General features: G+C 39.8%; 1 protein-coding gene across 1 annotated transcript in view; it reads left to right on the forward strand.

Annotated features, from left to right (window-relative positions):
• The window catches only part of LOC126278981 (uncharacterized), a 28,202-nt gene extending 15,270 nt beyond the window's left edge, over nt 1-12,932 (forward strand). Inside the window, exon 2 of the mRNA XM_049979284.1 lies at nt 10,497-12,932. Within this exon, the coding sequence (XP_049835241.1) occupies nt 10,497-10,852 (356 nt within the window). The 3' untranslated portion in view covers nt 10,853-12,932. The remainder of the gene's footprint in view (nt 1-10,496) is intronic.
• The last annotated feature ends 1,807 nt before the right edge of the window (nt 12,933-14,739 follow it).

Genomic DNA, 14,739 nt, shown 5'->3' on the forward strand with positions numbered 1-14,739 from the left:
GTCCAGCATCAAGAGTCGTGGCACCCATCTTGCAGAGATATATATATATTTTCCAAGACTTACCAAGCGGGAAAGCGCCCGCAGACAGGCACATGAACAAAACACACAAACACACACACAGAATTACTAGCTTTCGCAACCGATGGTTGCTTCTTCAGGAAGGAGAGGGAAAGATGAAAGGATGTGGGTTTTAAGGGAGAGGGTAAGGAGTCATTCCAATCCTGGGAGCGGAAAGACTTCCCTTAGGGGAAAAAAAGGACAGGTGTAAACTCGCGCGCGCACACACACACACACACACACACACACACACACACACACACACACACACACATCCATCCGCACATACACAGACACAAGCAGACATGTCTGAATCAATCAATTAAATATCTAGGAATTATGATTAAGAACAACTTAAATTGGAAGGAACAAATAGAAAATGTTGTGGAGAAGTCTACCCAAAGACTGCATTTTATTGGCAAGACACTTAGAAAATGTAACAGATCTACTAAAGAGACTTCCTACACTACGCTTGTCCATCCTCTTTTGGACTAATGCTGCATGGTGTGGGATCCTTGCCAGATAGGATTGACGGAGTACACTGAGAAAGCTCAAGAAAGGGCAGCATGTTTTGTATTATCGTGAAATAGGGGAGAGAGTGTTACTGAAATGATACAGGATTTGGAGTGAACATCATTAAAACAAAGGCGTTTTTCGTTGCAGCAGAATCTTCTGATGAAATTTCAATCACCAACTTTCTCCTCTGAAAGTGAAATTATTATGTTGCTGCCAGCCTACATAGGGGGAAATGATCACCAGAATAAATAAGGGAAATCATAGCCCGCACCAAAAGATAAAGGTGTTTGCTTTTTCTGCGTGCTGTATGAGATAGGAATAACAGAGAATTATTGTGAAGGTGGTTTGATAAACCCTGTGCCAGGCACTTAAATTTGATTTGCAGAGTATCCATGTAGATATAGATGTAAATGTAGATATAGGGTATATCTAACTCCGATGGGGGTCCAAAGACGACATTTGACATGTGGAAGCACCGGAAACGTGCGTGGCCACACACCAAGGGATTTTCAAGTTGGTTTTTAAACAACTTCCTGGTGTCCAATTCAGTTCTTTTGCCTATCAATTAGTTCAAAACATGTTAAACTTTGGTGTAAGATGAAAAACAAAAAATTGAATTTTCGTTGCGGATTCACAAACAAGTGATGTTAATGTCAGATCGGGCATACCTAGAGTTTCTACTTGCAGTTACTCAGTTATCTTTTCTTTCTGTTAAATCCTGCAACTCTTTCGGATTACCAGTATCTACAAAGGGCTCGTTAATGGGTTAGACTTCCACTTTATTTTCAAAAATGTTCAGTAGGGTAGATTATGTAGGGAATGTCACTCCAACACCCAGGTAGAAGGTGGATGGAGGAGTACGCTACCTGATATATGCATGGTGGTGGTTTCCTGACTATGCAGGGAATACACTGTTGGTACCTGCACTCCAGGAGAATGTGTCTAACTTTCTGGGGCACAAGCAATCTAGGCACTGACATCCGTGCCAGTGGCCAATTGTTTATGTGAAGTGGCACCTATGTGGAGAGTTCCTGGTTGAGTGGGTGGGTGATGAATTAACTAGTCACAATGAACAGAATCAAACTGAACCACGCTGGTGGCTGCATTTCCCCAGCAGTCTCATCAGAGCACACTTTTACTTTAAGACAGATAGATGTTGTTGTTGTTATGGTCTGCAGTCCCGAGACTGGTTTGATGCAGCTCTCCATGCTACTCTATCCTGTGCAAGCTTCTTCATCTCCCAGTATCTACTGCAACCTACATCCTTCTGAATCTGCTTAATGTATTCATCTCTTGGTCTCCCTCTATGATTTTTACCCTCCACGCTGCCCTCCGATACTAAATTGGTGATCCCTTGATGCCTCAGAACATGTCCTACCAACTGATCCCTTCTTCTAGTGAAGTTGTGCCACAAACTTCTCTTCTCTCCAATCCTATTCAGTACCTCCTCATTAGTTATATGATCTACCCATCCAATGATCTAAGCATTCTTCTGTAGCACCACATTTTGAAAGCTTATATTCTCTTCTTGTCCAAACTAGTTGTCGTCCATGTTTCACTTCCATACATGGCTACACTCCATACAAATACTTTCAGAAACGACTTCCCGACACTTAAGTCTATACTCGTTGTTAACAAATTTCTCTTCTTCAGAAACGCTTTCCTTGCCATTGCCAGTCTACATTTGACATCCTCTCTACTTCGACCATCATCAGTTATTTTGCTCCCCAAATAGCAAAACTCCTTTACTACTTTAAGTGTCTCATTTCCTAATCTAATTCTCTCATCATCACCCGACTCAATTCGACTCCATTCCATTATTCTCTTTATGCTTTTGTTGATGTTCATCTTATACCCTCCTTTCAAGACCTGTCCATTCCGTTCAGTTGCTCTTCCAAGTCCCTTGCTGTCTCTGACAAAATTACAATGTCATTGGCGAACCTCGAAGTTTTTATTTCTTCTCCATGGATTTTAATACCTACTGCTTTCTGTACAAATTGTAAATAGCCTTTTGCTCCCTGTATTTTACCCCTGCCACCTTCAGAATTTGAAAGAGAGTATGCCAGTCAACATTGTCAAAAGCTTTCTCTAAGTCTACAAATGGTACAAACGTAGGTTTGTCTTTCCTTAATCTTTCTTCTAAGATAAGTCGTGGGGTTAGTATTGCCTTACGTGTTCCAATATTTCTACGGAACCCAAACTGATATTTCCCGAGGTCAGCTTCTACCAGTTTTTCCATTCGTCTGTAAAGAAGTCGCATTAGTATTTTGCAGCTGTGACTTATTAAACTGATAGTTTGGTAATTTTAACATCTGTCAACACCTGCTTTCTTTGGGATTGGAATTATTATATTCTTCTTGAAGTTTGAGGGTATTTCACATGTCTCGTACATCTTGCTCACCAGATGGTAGAGTTTTGTTAGGACTGGCTCTCCCAAGGCTGTCAGTAGTTCTAATGGAATGACGTCTACACTGGGGGCCTTGTTTCGACTCAGGTCTTTCAGTGCTCTGTCAAACTCTTCACGCAGTATCGTATCTCCCATTTCATCTTCATCTACATCCTCTTCCATTTCCATAATATTGTCCTCAAGTGCATCGCCCTTGTATAGACCCTCTATATACTTCTTCCACCTTTCTGCTTTCCCTTCTTTGCTTAGAACTGGGTTTCCATCTGAGCTCTTGATATTCATACAAGTGGTTCTCCTTTCTCCAAAGGTCTCTCTAATTTTCCTGTAGGCAGTATATATCTTACCCCCTAGTGAGATAAGCCTCTACATCCTTACATTTGTCCTCTAGCCATCCCTGCTTAGCCATTTTGCACTTCCTGTCGGTCTCTTTTTTGAGATGTTTGTATTGCTTTATGCCTGCTTCACTTACTGCATTTTTATATTTTCTCTTTTCATCAATTAAATTCAATATTTCTTCTGTTACCCAAGGATTTCTACTAGCCCTCTTCTTTTTACCTACGAGATCCTCTGCTGCCTTCACTACTTCATCTCTCAAAGCTACCCATTCTTCTTCTACTGTATTTCTTTCTCCCATTCCTGTCAATTGTTCCCTTGTGCTCTCCCTGAAATTCTGTACAACTTCTGGTTCTGTCAGTTTATCCAGGTTCCATCTCCATAAATTCCCACCTTTTTGCAGTTTCTTCAGTTTTAATCTACAGTTCATAATCAATAGATTGTGATCAGAGACCACATCTGCCCCTGGAAATGTCTCACAATTTAAAACGTTGTTCCTAAATCTCTGTCTTACCATTATATAATCTATCTGAAACCTGTCAGTATCTCCAGGCTTCTTCCATGTATACAACCTTCTTGTATGATTCTTGAACTAAGTGTTAGCTATGATTAAGTTGTGCTCTGTGCAAAATTCTATCAGGTGGCTTCCTCTCTCAGTTCTTAGCCCCAATCCATATACACCTACTATGTTTCCTTCTCTTCCTTTCCTACTACTGAATTCCAGTCACCCATGACTATTAAATTTTCGTCTCCCTTCACTGTCTGAATACATTCTTTTATTTCATCATACATTTCTTCAATTCCTTCGTAATCTGCAGAGATAATTGGCATGTAAACTCGTATTACTGTAGTAGCCGTGGGCTTCGTGTCTATCTTGGCCACAATAATGCGTTCACTATGCTGTTTGTAGTAGCTTACCCGCACTTCTATTTTTTTATTCATTATTAAACCGACTCCTGCATTACCCCTATTTGATTTTGCATTTATAACCCTGTATTTGCCTGACCAGAAGTCCTGTTCCTCCTGCCAGCAAACTTCACTAATTCCTACTATATCTAACTTTAACTTATCCATTTCCCTTTTTAAATTTTCTAACCTACCTGCTCGATTAAGGGTTCTGACATTCCACGCTCCAATCCGTAGAACACCAGTTTTCTTTCTCCTGATAATGATGTCCTCCTGAGTAGTCCCCACCCGGAGTTCTAAATGGGGGACTATTTTACCTCCGGAATATTTTACCCAAGTGGACGCCATCATCATTTAACCATACAGTAAAGCTGCATGCCCTCGGAAAAAAATAACGGCTGTAGTTTCCCCTTGCATACAGCCGTTCGCAGCACCAGCACAGCAAGGCCGTTTTGGTTTAGTGTTACAAGGCCAGATCAGTCAATCATCCAGACTGTTGCCCCTGCAACTACTGAAAAGGCTGCTGCCCCTCTTCAGGAACCCAAACGTTTGTCTGGCCGCTCAACAGATACCCCCCCCCCCCCTTTCCCGTTGTGGTTGCACCTACGGTACTGCTATCTGTATTGCTGAGGCACGTAAGCCTCCCAACCAACGGCAAAGTCCATGGTTCTTGGGGTTAGGTATAACCTCAATATTTTTCCCTTATTAGATAAGAATCATAATAGAAAGCAACCTATTAAAGGAGAGAGATACGTGCCTTGATTTGTGGTCTGTACCAGGACAGATGGTGAACCCTTCTTAAATACTAAGTTTTTATGGAGGTAATGGAGGACAAGTACAGGTAGGTCACTTTAATAAACAAACTACGGGATGGCTCCATGCTCATTAAAACAGCGTCCCTGATCGGTCATGCCCTTTGATAACCTGTGACAAGTTTGGTGACGTCTCAGTCTCAATTAAATCCCCCCCTCCCCCCTTGTCCATCTCCCTGCCTCCCCAAGGAATCTAAGTATGGTCAATATATACTTCAAATGGGCGAGGCATTGTGATATATGCAAATTTAGAAAGAAATGGTGTCCATTTTATCCATCTGGTCCAAAATTAGGGCCTAAAAGTAGCAAAGTAGACACCAAAGCATTTATGTTGAGTTCTGAGGGTGCCTTATTGCCAAATAAAGTAAACTGTGTGTCATAAAATCCTATGCAATACTCACCTTGTGGTGCTCCAAGATATTAAATTTGGCCATATTATCTTCTAAGTGTATGAATGTGGTAACTGCAGACGACCACTGCAAGGAGGTGCCCTCTATGCCTTACTGTATCCACTACTGGGAAGATTGTTCTCCCCAACCACAAGCCTGCCACACCGCAAGAAGCTAGTGGGCAGGGTGCTCTGGAATTAAAGATACCAGGATCTGACATGCAGTTGACATTATATCACTGTGACTGTTGACAGGATGAAACAGAGAATGGAGTCTCAGGGTCACAAAGAGTTATAGACTAAAAAGAGTGTATGAATTTGTGGCAGTTTTTCCTTGTGATCATCTTGCTGTGTGTCCACCGTCCTCTGTTGTCTGTGTATTGATCACACCAATCTGATCTATTCCATGACAAGCTACCCCACCTTGTTGTACTTGAGACACTCCCATGGTTGCCGCTTGTGTCCTGTTTGGGTGCCTCACCTTTGTTGTTGCATAGTGTTTCACAACTGACTGAGTCACTTACTGAAATCCTGTGTGATAATGTCGAGTTGGTGAGTCATGTTTTAAATGTCATCCACCAGAATGGAGTGTATAGTTTCATCTGAACCTTTCATTGTTATGGTTCTGCCGGCTGTTAGACAGTGGTGGCACGTCATTTTCTGGTGCAGTTTTAGCCCTGGAGGACCACTGGCTGTCCCATGTGGAAGGCTAGAAGGCTGATATGGCCCATGACACATCTACTCAACATTAATAGAGCCATGAGTTTTAATTGCATCTAAAAATTGTTTTGTGCTCTTCATATTAGATAGCTTACTTGTTGACTCTATTGCGTAGGTACAATGGGTGAGGGGAGCTGTTTGGGTGTGGAGGTTGGTCTTTTGCCGAGTTTTACGAATAGGATCCTGCATTCCTGTCAAAATTGCCAAAGCTGCCACCCACCTCCCACATAAAACTACATTAATCCATTTCATCTTCACAGATTTGACAAATTTTGTAAGGTTTAATAAAAATGTAACATTGTTGAAAAATATAACATATAGTAAATGAACTGTTTTAATATAAAATACTGTAAAAAACAAATTAAACATATTACAGTATAAATAAACTGAAAGTTGTATAAACTTTCTAAAAAATGGAAAATAAAACAAAATATATATCTTTATTTAATTTGGTAAATGGAAAAAATCTACTTAACAACCGACGGCAGAACACACACATCAAAGATGACTGTAATAGGAAGTTTTTGGAGCCAGTGGCTCCTTCTTCAGGCAGATGGGGAAGAAAGAGGGTTGAAGGAAAAGGACTGGAGAGGTGTAGGAAAAGGGCTAGGAGCCACTGCCTGAAGAAGGAGCCACTGGTTCCGAAAACTAGCCAATTACAACCGTCCTTCAATTGTGTGCTCTGCCGCCACTTGATAGAGATTTTTTAATCTATCTAATTAAATAATTTTGTTAGTAATTGAGTGCACAAGTTACTAATTAGAAATAAAAGAAAAAGCCTAAAATTAAGAGCTTAGAAAATATTCCTTTCCAGGATTTTCTTTTTAAAATTATAATTTGACTTTGTATTTTCTTTTGTTGAGCGAAGCAAATTCATTGATTATGTCATCGAAGCAACATTTGCCAACTTTGTTGTGTTCCACTGACAAGAGAGCTAAATTTAAGTGTCTGCTTCCAACCATACTTGATCATAAGTAGTCTTTTATCACCTTTAATTTACTGAAACAGCAATCACTGGCATTCTCATAAATATCCTCAAAGCCATTTGAATGTTTGCATATGTGTTTCTTAACCCATACTTGGAAAAATTCTTTGAAATATCTAAATGGGAAGCTGTGTCACTGCTCTTCAGCTACTCTTTCATCTAGAATTTGAAATAAGCTGTTTCATTAACTAGCTCTGCTGTACCAATAACTGTACTATATTTGACATGAAAGTCAGCTGCACATTTCTGAAAATAATACAGAGCTACATTTAATGTGCTTCATGATAGGAAATTAGTCAGGTGTAATGGTGTGATTTATGTGAAATCTGTTTATTCCATTTTTCTTATCAGTCAGATACAACGAAGCATTCTGTCTCTTTCTCACTCCAGTCCTCAGTTGGCAGAAGCTGGCAAGTCAGAAGCCTTCTGTGGTCAAGTAGTAAGCTGCAATACAGCATGCCGAAGTGCACTGTTGCCACATAATCTGTGTCATCAATAGACATCTTATGATTAAGTCGTTTTTTTTATTGTGCTGCTATGACAAAATTGCACCTTAGGAAAGACACTATGACAGCAGTGTGAGGACTCTCTGAGCTTTTTCCCCCCAGGTAAGTTTTTATGCCCCCTATGTGCATGTGCTATTGCAGAGGTCTATCTTGCCATGCCCTCAGTAAGGGCCCCAATCTTCCACCCCATGACAAGCTGTGTGATGAGTCTACAGCTGTTTCTGACTGATGTTTGCCTTACCTTATTATCTTTAATCCCATGTCTCTTTTTATTAATTCATGTCCCAATTTTGTGGCATATCCAGTATGAAGGGTCCAATGACCCTTGAAGTTGGGTACTTTAAAACCAATTAATTTATTCATTCTTTTTCTCTTTGTGCTAAACATTTTCATCCTCAGAGATAAACATTTGCTATTGACAACTTAAATACTCTGCAGTTTGTATCCTGTCCATCTTACTAAAGTAAAATATTTTCCTTACCTCTCTTAACATTCCTTATTACACCTGTAGTCATTTATGTTATTACAGCCGTATAACAACTGATGCCCTTCTCTACATCATCTGATTCATACTGTTTGGTCTAAGACTTTGCCCTCATGAGCGGGCACTCTTTCTGCTCGAAGTAATTTTCACCCAAGACATTCAGAACAATTTCTCACTAATTGCTATTTCCAGCACCAGTTTTAATTGTGTGACTCTCCCATTGTATAAATAGCAAGTTGAAGTCTTTCCCTATTACAATAGCATAATCAAGAAACTTCCAGTTGGAAATTAGGATTTTTGAATTTAGGATTAACTTCTGGTTTCTGCCAAATCAGTGCTAACGCTATGAGGGTTTCATTACCTTTAATAAGTGATATTAATTCACTTACCTTTAACATGGATGCTCCTGCAGTATACTAATACCACATTAACATTTTTTTCCCAATCTGCAAGGAATAAAGTTCTCTTCTGAGAGTAATCTGGCTAATCCATCTTTGATATTAGCAGGTAATTTGGTATCGACACTAAGGAGAGGTTCTTTTAACCTAAATAGCCCCTATGTGCACACCAAACGTACTATGTTACCAGAATAACCATTTCCTTTGTGTAGTGCACAAATACCTATAGATTAGCACTCTACAATTCTCCATCTGATAGCAGAGTTTTGCGACAATCAATGTTAGAGTTAGACACTTCACATACGTGAAGTAGCTCTGGCAACATGGCAATATTAGGTGTTGACATGCTACTGATTATTTATGGCTACCTGACATACTCTGTATGAAGGACTTTTCTCGAAAGTGTTACACTTTGTTACTCATCATGGTTTGCATTGTGGCACCTACTAATGAGACAGTAGAATCTGGAAGAAATAGCTGCATTCTTAATGGTGTTTAGCATGTCAATACTGTCAGAATGTATTAAAGCATGTTGACTCTGCATCAAATATACAACCTTCCAACTGCATTTTTATGTGGTGTTATAAATGCTAACATTTGAGGTCCAAAATCTTTTATCTCTAAGAAGCAAGTAACGTGTGTTATATGTGGCAAAGCTGACCACGAAGATGGAATACAATGTGTCATTTGTCAAGTTTGTATTATTGCTCTTGTTGATGCACTGTACAGAGTGAATTTTTATTGCCTTATGTTGAAGGCCTGTAGACGCTAAAATTTAAAATTAAGAGCATATATTTTATACACATGTGAAGACAATGTATAAGGCCTTACTCCTTTTATTGTTGTTTGCATTTGTTGTAAAGAGAGTCAACTACAAAATAATACTCTACAAATCCAGAGTCATATAATGACAGTATAAACATTTTTACACATAAAAGCACCTTGAAAGCAAAATCCTATCACTGATTATTAATTTATTTTCAGGCAGTCCTGGTTCTGGGTTCGTAGTCACCTGCTTGCTATACATTTTATAGCCACTGACAGTGATATCCAGTAAAAGTCATTAAATATGCAATGAAATGCCTAAACTAGTTGTGATTGTGATACTATTGTTATTGATATGTGTAACTGTCTCTCGTAATAATATTTTTAGCACTGCTGTGTATTTACAATGTTCACAAATCTATTGTAATTTGCACTGAAACAAAACAGTACAGAAGTGTTATGCAGTGTAATATGGTTTTGCTCATCCTAAAACATTAATCATCTTTCTTACTTCCTTATTTACCAATTATTCATTTGCATCTGACATTTCCAAACATCAAGTTTCCATTGTGCAGCAAACAGTGCTGTCAGCTGCAACGGTACTTTCAGTTCTTCATTGTTACTGTGTTGCCTAGATTCTAACAGCTGCAGCAATAAAAGTAGGGTGATAAAACTAAGAGGAGTGGGTGTCTGAAGCTTTCTTGAAAAACAAAATGAAAGTTAGAATCAATAGTGTTGTAAGATTATAAAACGTTGTTGCATTAGCCAGCAGACAAACATTTAGTCCAGTACCCTCATAAACACAGTTCTAATAGCACATTTACTTAAATTTGCTACAAGGTTAATCAAATTCTACCAGCTAACAGTGAAAGATAATTATAATAATTTTCTTAAATTTTCCCTTGTTCTGTATTCAATCACTAAATGCCATTTTGAAAAAACATTGAATGATTTGTTTACTTTGAAGAGAGCAGAAATGAGGTCATTCAGTCTACCGTCAAAACTGGAACTTCTGCATGCATGGACACACTGCTCACCTGCTAGAAGTGGCATTGCTACCAACTAATAGATGTTGCTTGCTGTGTCTTCCATTTAACAGTTCAGCAATAGGAGACCTAAGTTATTTACAAAAATTAAAAAGGAAACCATTATTAAAGACTTTGTGGCGTATTGTACATGCATAAATATTTGAACTTATGACATGTTTGTTTGATTTCAGAGAGTAAACTAGCTAGATTGAAGTTGAAGCGAACAAAGAAAGACCTGGTTCAGTCTTTGGATGAAACTCACAAATCTTGTATGGTGAGACTGCTATCTGAAGGGACTACTCATTCAGCTGAAGATCTTTTGTTGGATGCACCTCTAAACAATTCTAATGCCCTATTCCGTCGTCTTGCACCAGAACGTCAAGCTCTCACTTTTGGAGAACTAGTTGAATTACTAAAGGCTGACCAGTTGTCTGAAAAACTGTTTGAGGAAACTGAAGAAGGAGATAACAGTGTCAGTTCAGCTGAAGAAAAACCAAATCATAAACAGTTACCTGAGGCCAAGTCCAACAATGAGCAAGCACCTTAAATATCTACTGTTCTCTGTAATTAACTGTGGTAATGTCAATACATTATACGTACATTTGCTACTGTAATAGACCTATTTTGTGGGAATTTTTTAGTGTCTCAGGTGTGAATGATTTGTAATATTTGTATTTTGTAGAAAATGTTACCTATGTCTATCACACAAGACATTAAGCAATTTTGGCAAATATTAGAAGTGGATTTGTCCACTGTGACAAGAATTATAAATGGCAACTCTACAAGTTATGTCTGTTTCCTGTTCAGGTGTATGAACTTGGCTCTAACCTAAATTTCTGCACTATTATGTGCTCATCATTGTTGACATATTAAACATTTTAATGACTGATATAAAAAATGAGAAAGAAAGAAGGGTCGTGCACTTTTGACTATTGAACATCAGTTGCTGTAGTCATTATTCTGGGCTAGATTCTACTTATCAGAAGACTATCCAACAATGTGGAAATAAGAAAAAGAAACAAGTATCAGTGAAGGGTACTAATGATTAGGCTAATAAGTAATAAGTAGAACACTGTACTTAGCTTAATACTGGTGTGTATAAGGTACTCTATGCCAGTGTGGAAAAACTAGTTGATATGTAGGAGATTTACATTTTTTGCTTAAATGTAACTGTCTAATACAGTGGCCATAAGAAAATTATTTAATGTACTATACAGCATCTGAAATAGTAGCTTCATTTAATATTCTCAACATAGAACATAAAATAAGCAGACCTAAAAGTACAGCATATAGTGTTCTAAACTATGAATGCAACAGACAATGTCTGTTTTTCATTTTTAGAGTTTTATATACTGATTTTCTGACAGACTTGCTGCTTTTATGCAGTTTATATTTTTTAGCTATTGTGCCTAAAGAAACAAGACATGCAGATTATTGAGAACAACAATAACAAACAAAATTATGAGACTGTCGTATAGCGTTTATTACCATTGTAGCTGTCTTATAGTTTAGTTTAGTTGTCTTTGTGGACCAGAAGGTTATATCTACTAATGGTATTCACAGTATGCAGAGATAGCTGTAATACAAGCTTTATGTGAAAATCACACAGATAGTGTGTCTTTAGGTAATGGTAAATAACAATTAACAAGAACAATGGTGTTTGTTATTCTGTAAGTTGTACCTTTGCCACTAATTTAGTCTGCAGCCAAATACTTTTTTATGATCACCATTTTCTAATTGTACTTCGTACGATGATCCCTCTCTCCCTCCTAATGCTGTGGTGTATAGAAGGGCTACACTCTTAACACATCAAGGGGGCAGGTGCAGACATGCAGATACAGATGTTCCATAGTTGTCCTGTATCACATCAGGAGGAAGCCCAGGATGCTTTCCTGAAAGAGATCAGCATCCAATTTTCTGCCTATCTTTTCCCAATCCAACCTTGCAGTCCGTCTTTAAAGACCCCAACCTGTAAGATGTTTACGCAGCAATTTCTCCAACACTACTCACAGCTAAATGAAAATTGTAGGTACTCCACCAGAAAAATTACATGTGCTTGTGTTTTATGCAAGAAAATTAGAATTTAAGAGCTTCTGAGGTAGATGACCAAGCTGAAAATCTGAGAACCCATGTTCCCATGAGTGTCAATTGCAATACTTATTCATCTTCCATAACTAGACTTCAGCCTTGTGCCTATATCATGATGTTGTGTACTCACTGAAACTATTGTATGCAGTAAGATAAGTATAATCTGCCTATTGTCAGCCAATGATTTTTGGCTTTTTTTTTATTCATTAGAAAGTGTTACATAATTGCTACTAATAAAATGTAGAACATATCCAAAGAGATAGCTTGTATTACTTTAAGTGATGAGTTCTCTCTTTCCCCCCAAAATTCTTGCCAAATTCTGCTATATGATGTTGGCAGGGATTACTGAATTAAAAGGAAGGAAAAAAAATGTTCAGGAGAGACTATTCAGCGTTTAAAGTTAGCAATGAGAATGATGTATTTTTTCATAATTTCAGTGATAAAAATCTAAACTGGTGACTGTAAAATGGGGCAGTGACAGATGTATATAATATCTGCTTTCAACAGCTTGCTTTTTAATAAAGTAATTAGAAGCTTCAGATCAGTGCCTTTTATGAAGCTTTGGAAGTGTCACACAAATATTCATCTTACTTTGAAAATTAAGAAAGACATTAGAAGGGAAAGCTTTAAAATTATAATCTCTTCAACTGGAATTTCTGTGTGATCTGGCAATGGTGAGATTGTGTTGTTGTACGTGTATAATGTTGATTTGTGTAGTGTGCATAGATGCCTTCTTGGAAATAATTGTCATTTTAAAGAGAATCATAGTAGGCATGACTACATTATTGTAAGTATGTGTGTACCATAACCTGGTATTTCTTGTGGCAGGAGGGGAGAAGGGATGCTGGTATCAGAGGAATAGGTGGGATTTTATATGTTTACTTCCTGCAAATCCTACATGAAGTACCAAGTTGCTGTTTGTGTGTAGTACAAAGTTTATCAAGCACTAGTTGCTTGTTGTTTAGTACAATGAAGGAATAAATAATTACTTTCACTGAAAATCTGACTTGTTCAATTCTATCACTTTCTTACTATTTACTGCTTAGCATACACTCCTGGAAATTGAAATAAGAACACCGTGAATTCATTGTCCCAGGAAGGGGAAACTTTATTGACACATTCCTGGGGTCAGATACATCACATGATCACACTGACAGAACCACAGGCACATAGACACAGGCAACAGAGCATGCACAATGTCGGCACTAGTACAGTGTATATCCACCTTTCGCAGCAATGCAGGCTGCTATTCTCCCATGGAGACGATCGTAGAGATGCTGGATGTAGTCCTGTGGTACGGCTTGCCATGCCATTTCCACCTGGCGCCTCAGTTGGACCAGCGTTCGTGCTGGACGTGCAGACTGCGTGAGACGACACTTCATCCAGTCCCAAAAATGCTCAATGGGGGACAGATCCGGAGATCTTGCTGGCCAGGGTAGTTGACCTACACCTTCTAGAGCACGTTGGGTGGCATGGGATACATGCGGACGTGCATTGTCTTGTTGGAACAGCAAGTTCCTGCCGGTCTAGGAATGGTAGAACAATGGGTTCGATGACGGTTTGGATGTACCGTGCACTATTCAGTGTCCCCTCGACGATCATCAGAGGTGTACGGCCAGTGTAGGAGATCGCTCCCCACACCATGATGCTGGGTGTTGGCCCTGTGTGCCTCGGTCGTATGCAGTCCTGATTGTGGCGCTCACCTGCAAGGCGCCAAACACGCATACGACCATCATTGGCACCAAGGCAGAAGCGACTCTCATCGCTGAAGACGACACGTCTCCATTCGTCCCTCCATTCACGCCTGTCGCGACACCACTGGAGCCAGGCTGCACGATGTTGGGGCGTGAGCGGAAGACGGCCTAACGGTGTGCGGGACCGTAGCCCAGCTTCATGGAGACAGTTGCAAATGGCCCTCGCCAATACCCCAGGAGCAACAGTGTCCCTAATTTGCTGGGAAGTGGCGGTGCGGTCCCCTGCGGCACTGCGTAGGATCCTACGGTCTTGGCGTGCATCCGTTCGTCGCTGCGGTCCGGTCCCAGGTCGACGGGCACGTTCACCTGCCGCCGACCACTGGCGACAACATCGATATACTGTGGAGACCTCACGCCCCACGTGTTGAGCAATTCGGCGGTACGTCCACCCGGCCTCCCGCATGCCCACTATACGCTCTCGCTCAAAGTCCGTCAACTGCACATACGGTTCACGTCCACGCTGTCGCGGCATGCTACCAGTGTTAAAGACTGCAATGGTGCTCCGTATGCCACGGCAAACTGGCTGACACTGACGGCGGCGGTGCACAAATGCTGTGCAGCTAGCGCCATTCGACGGCCAACACCGCGGTTC

The sequence above is a fragment of the Schistocerca gregaria genome, chromosome 6, assembly GCF_023897955.1.
Source record: "Schistocerca gregaria isolate iqSchGreg1 chromosome 6, iqSchGreg1.2, whole genome shotgun sequence".
Classification (NCBI taxonomy): Eukaryota; Metazoa; Arthropoda; class Insecta; order Orthoptera; family Acrididae; genus Schistocerca; species Schistocerca gregaria.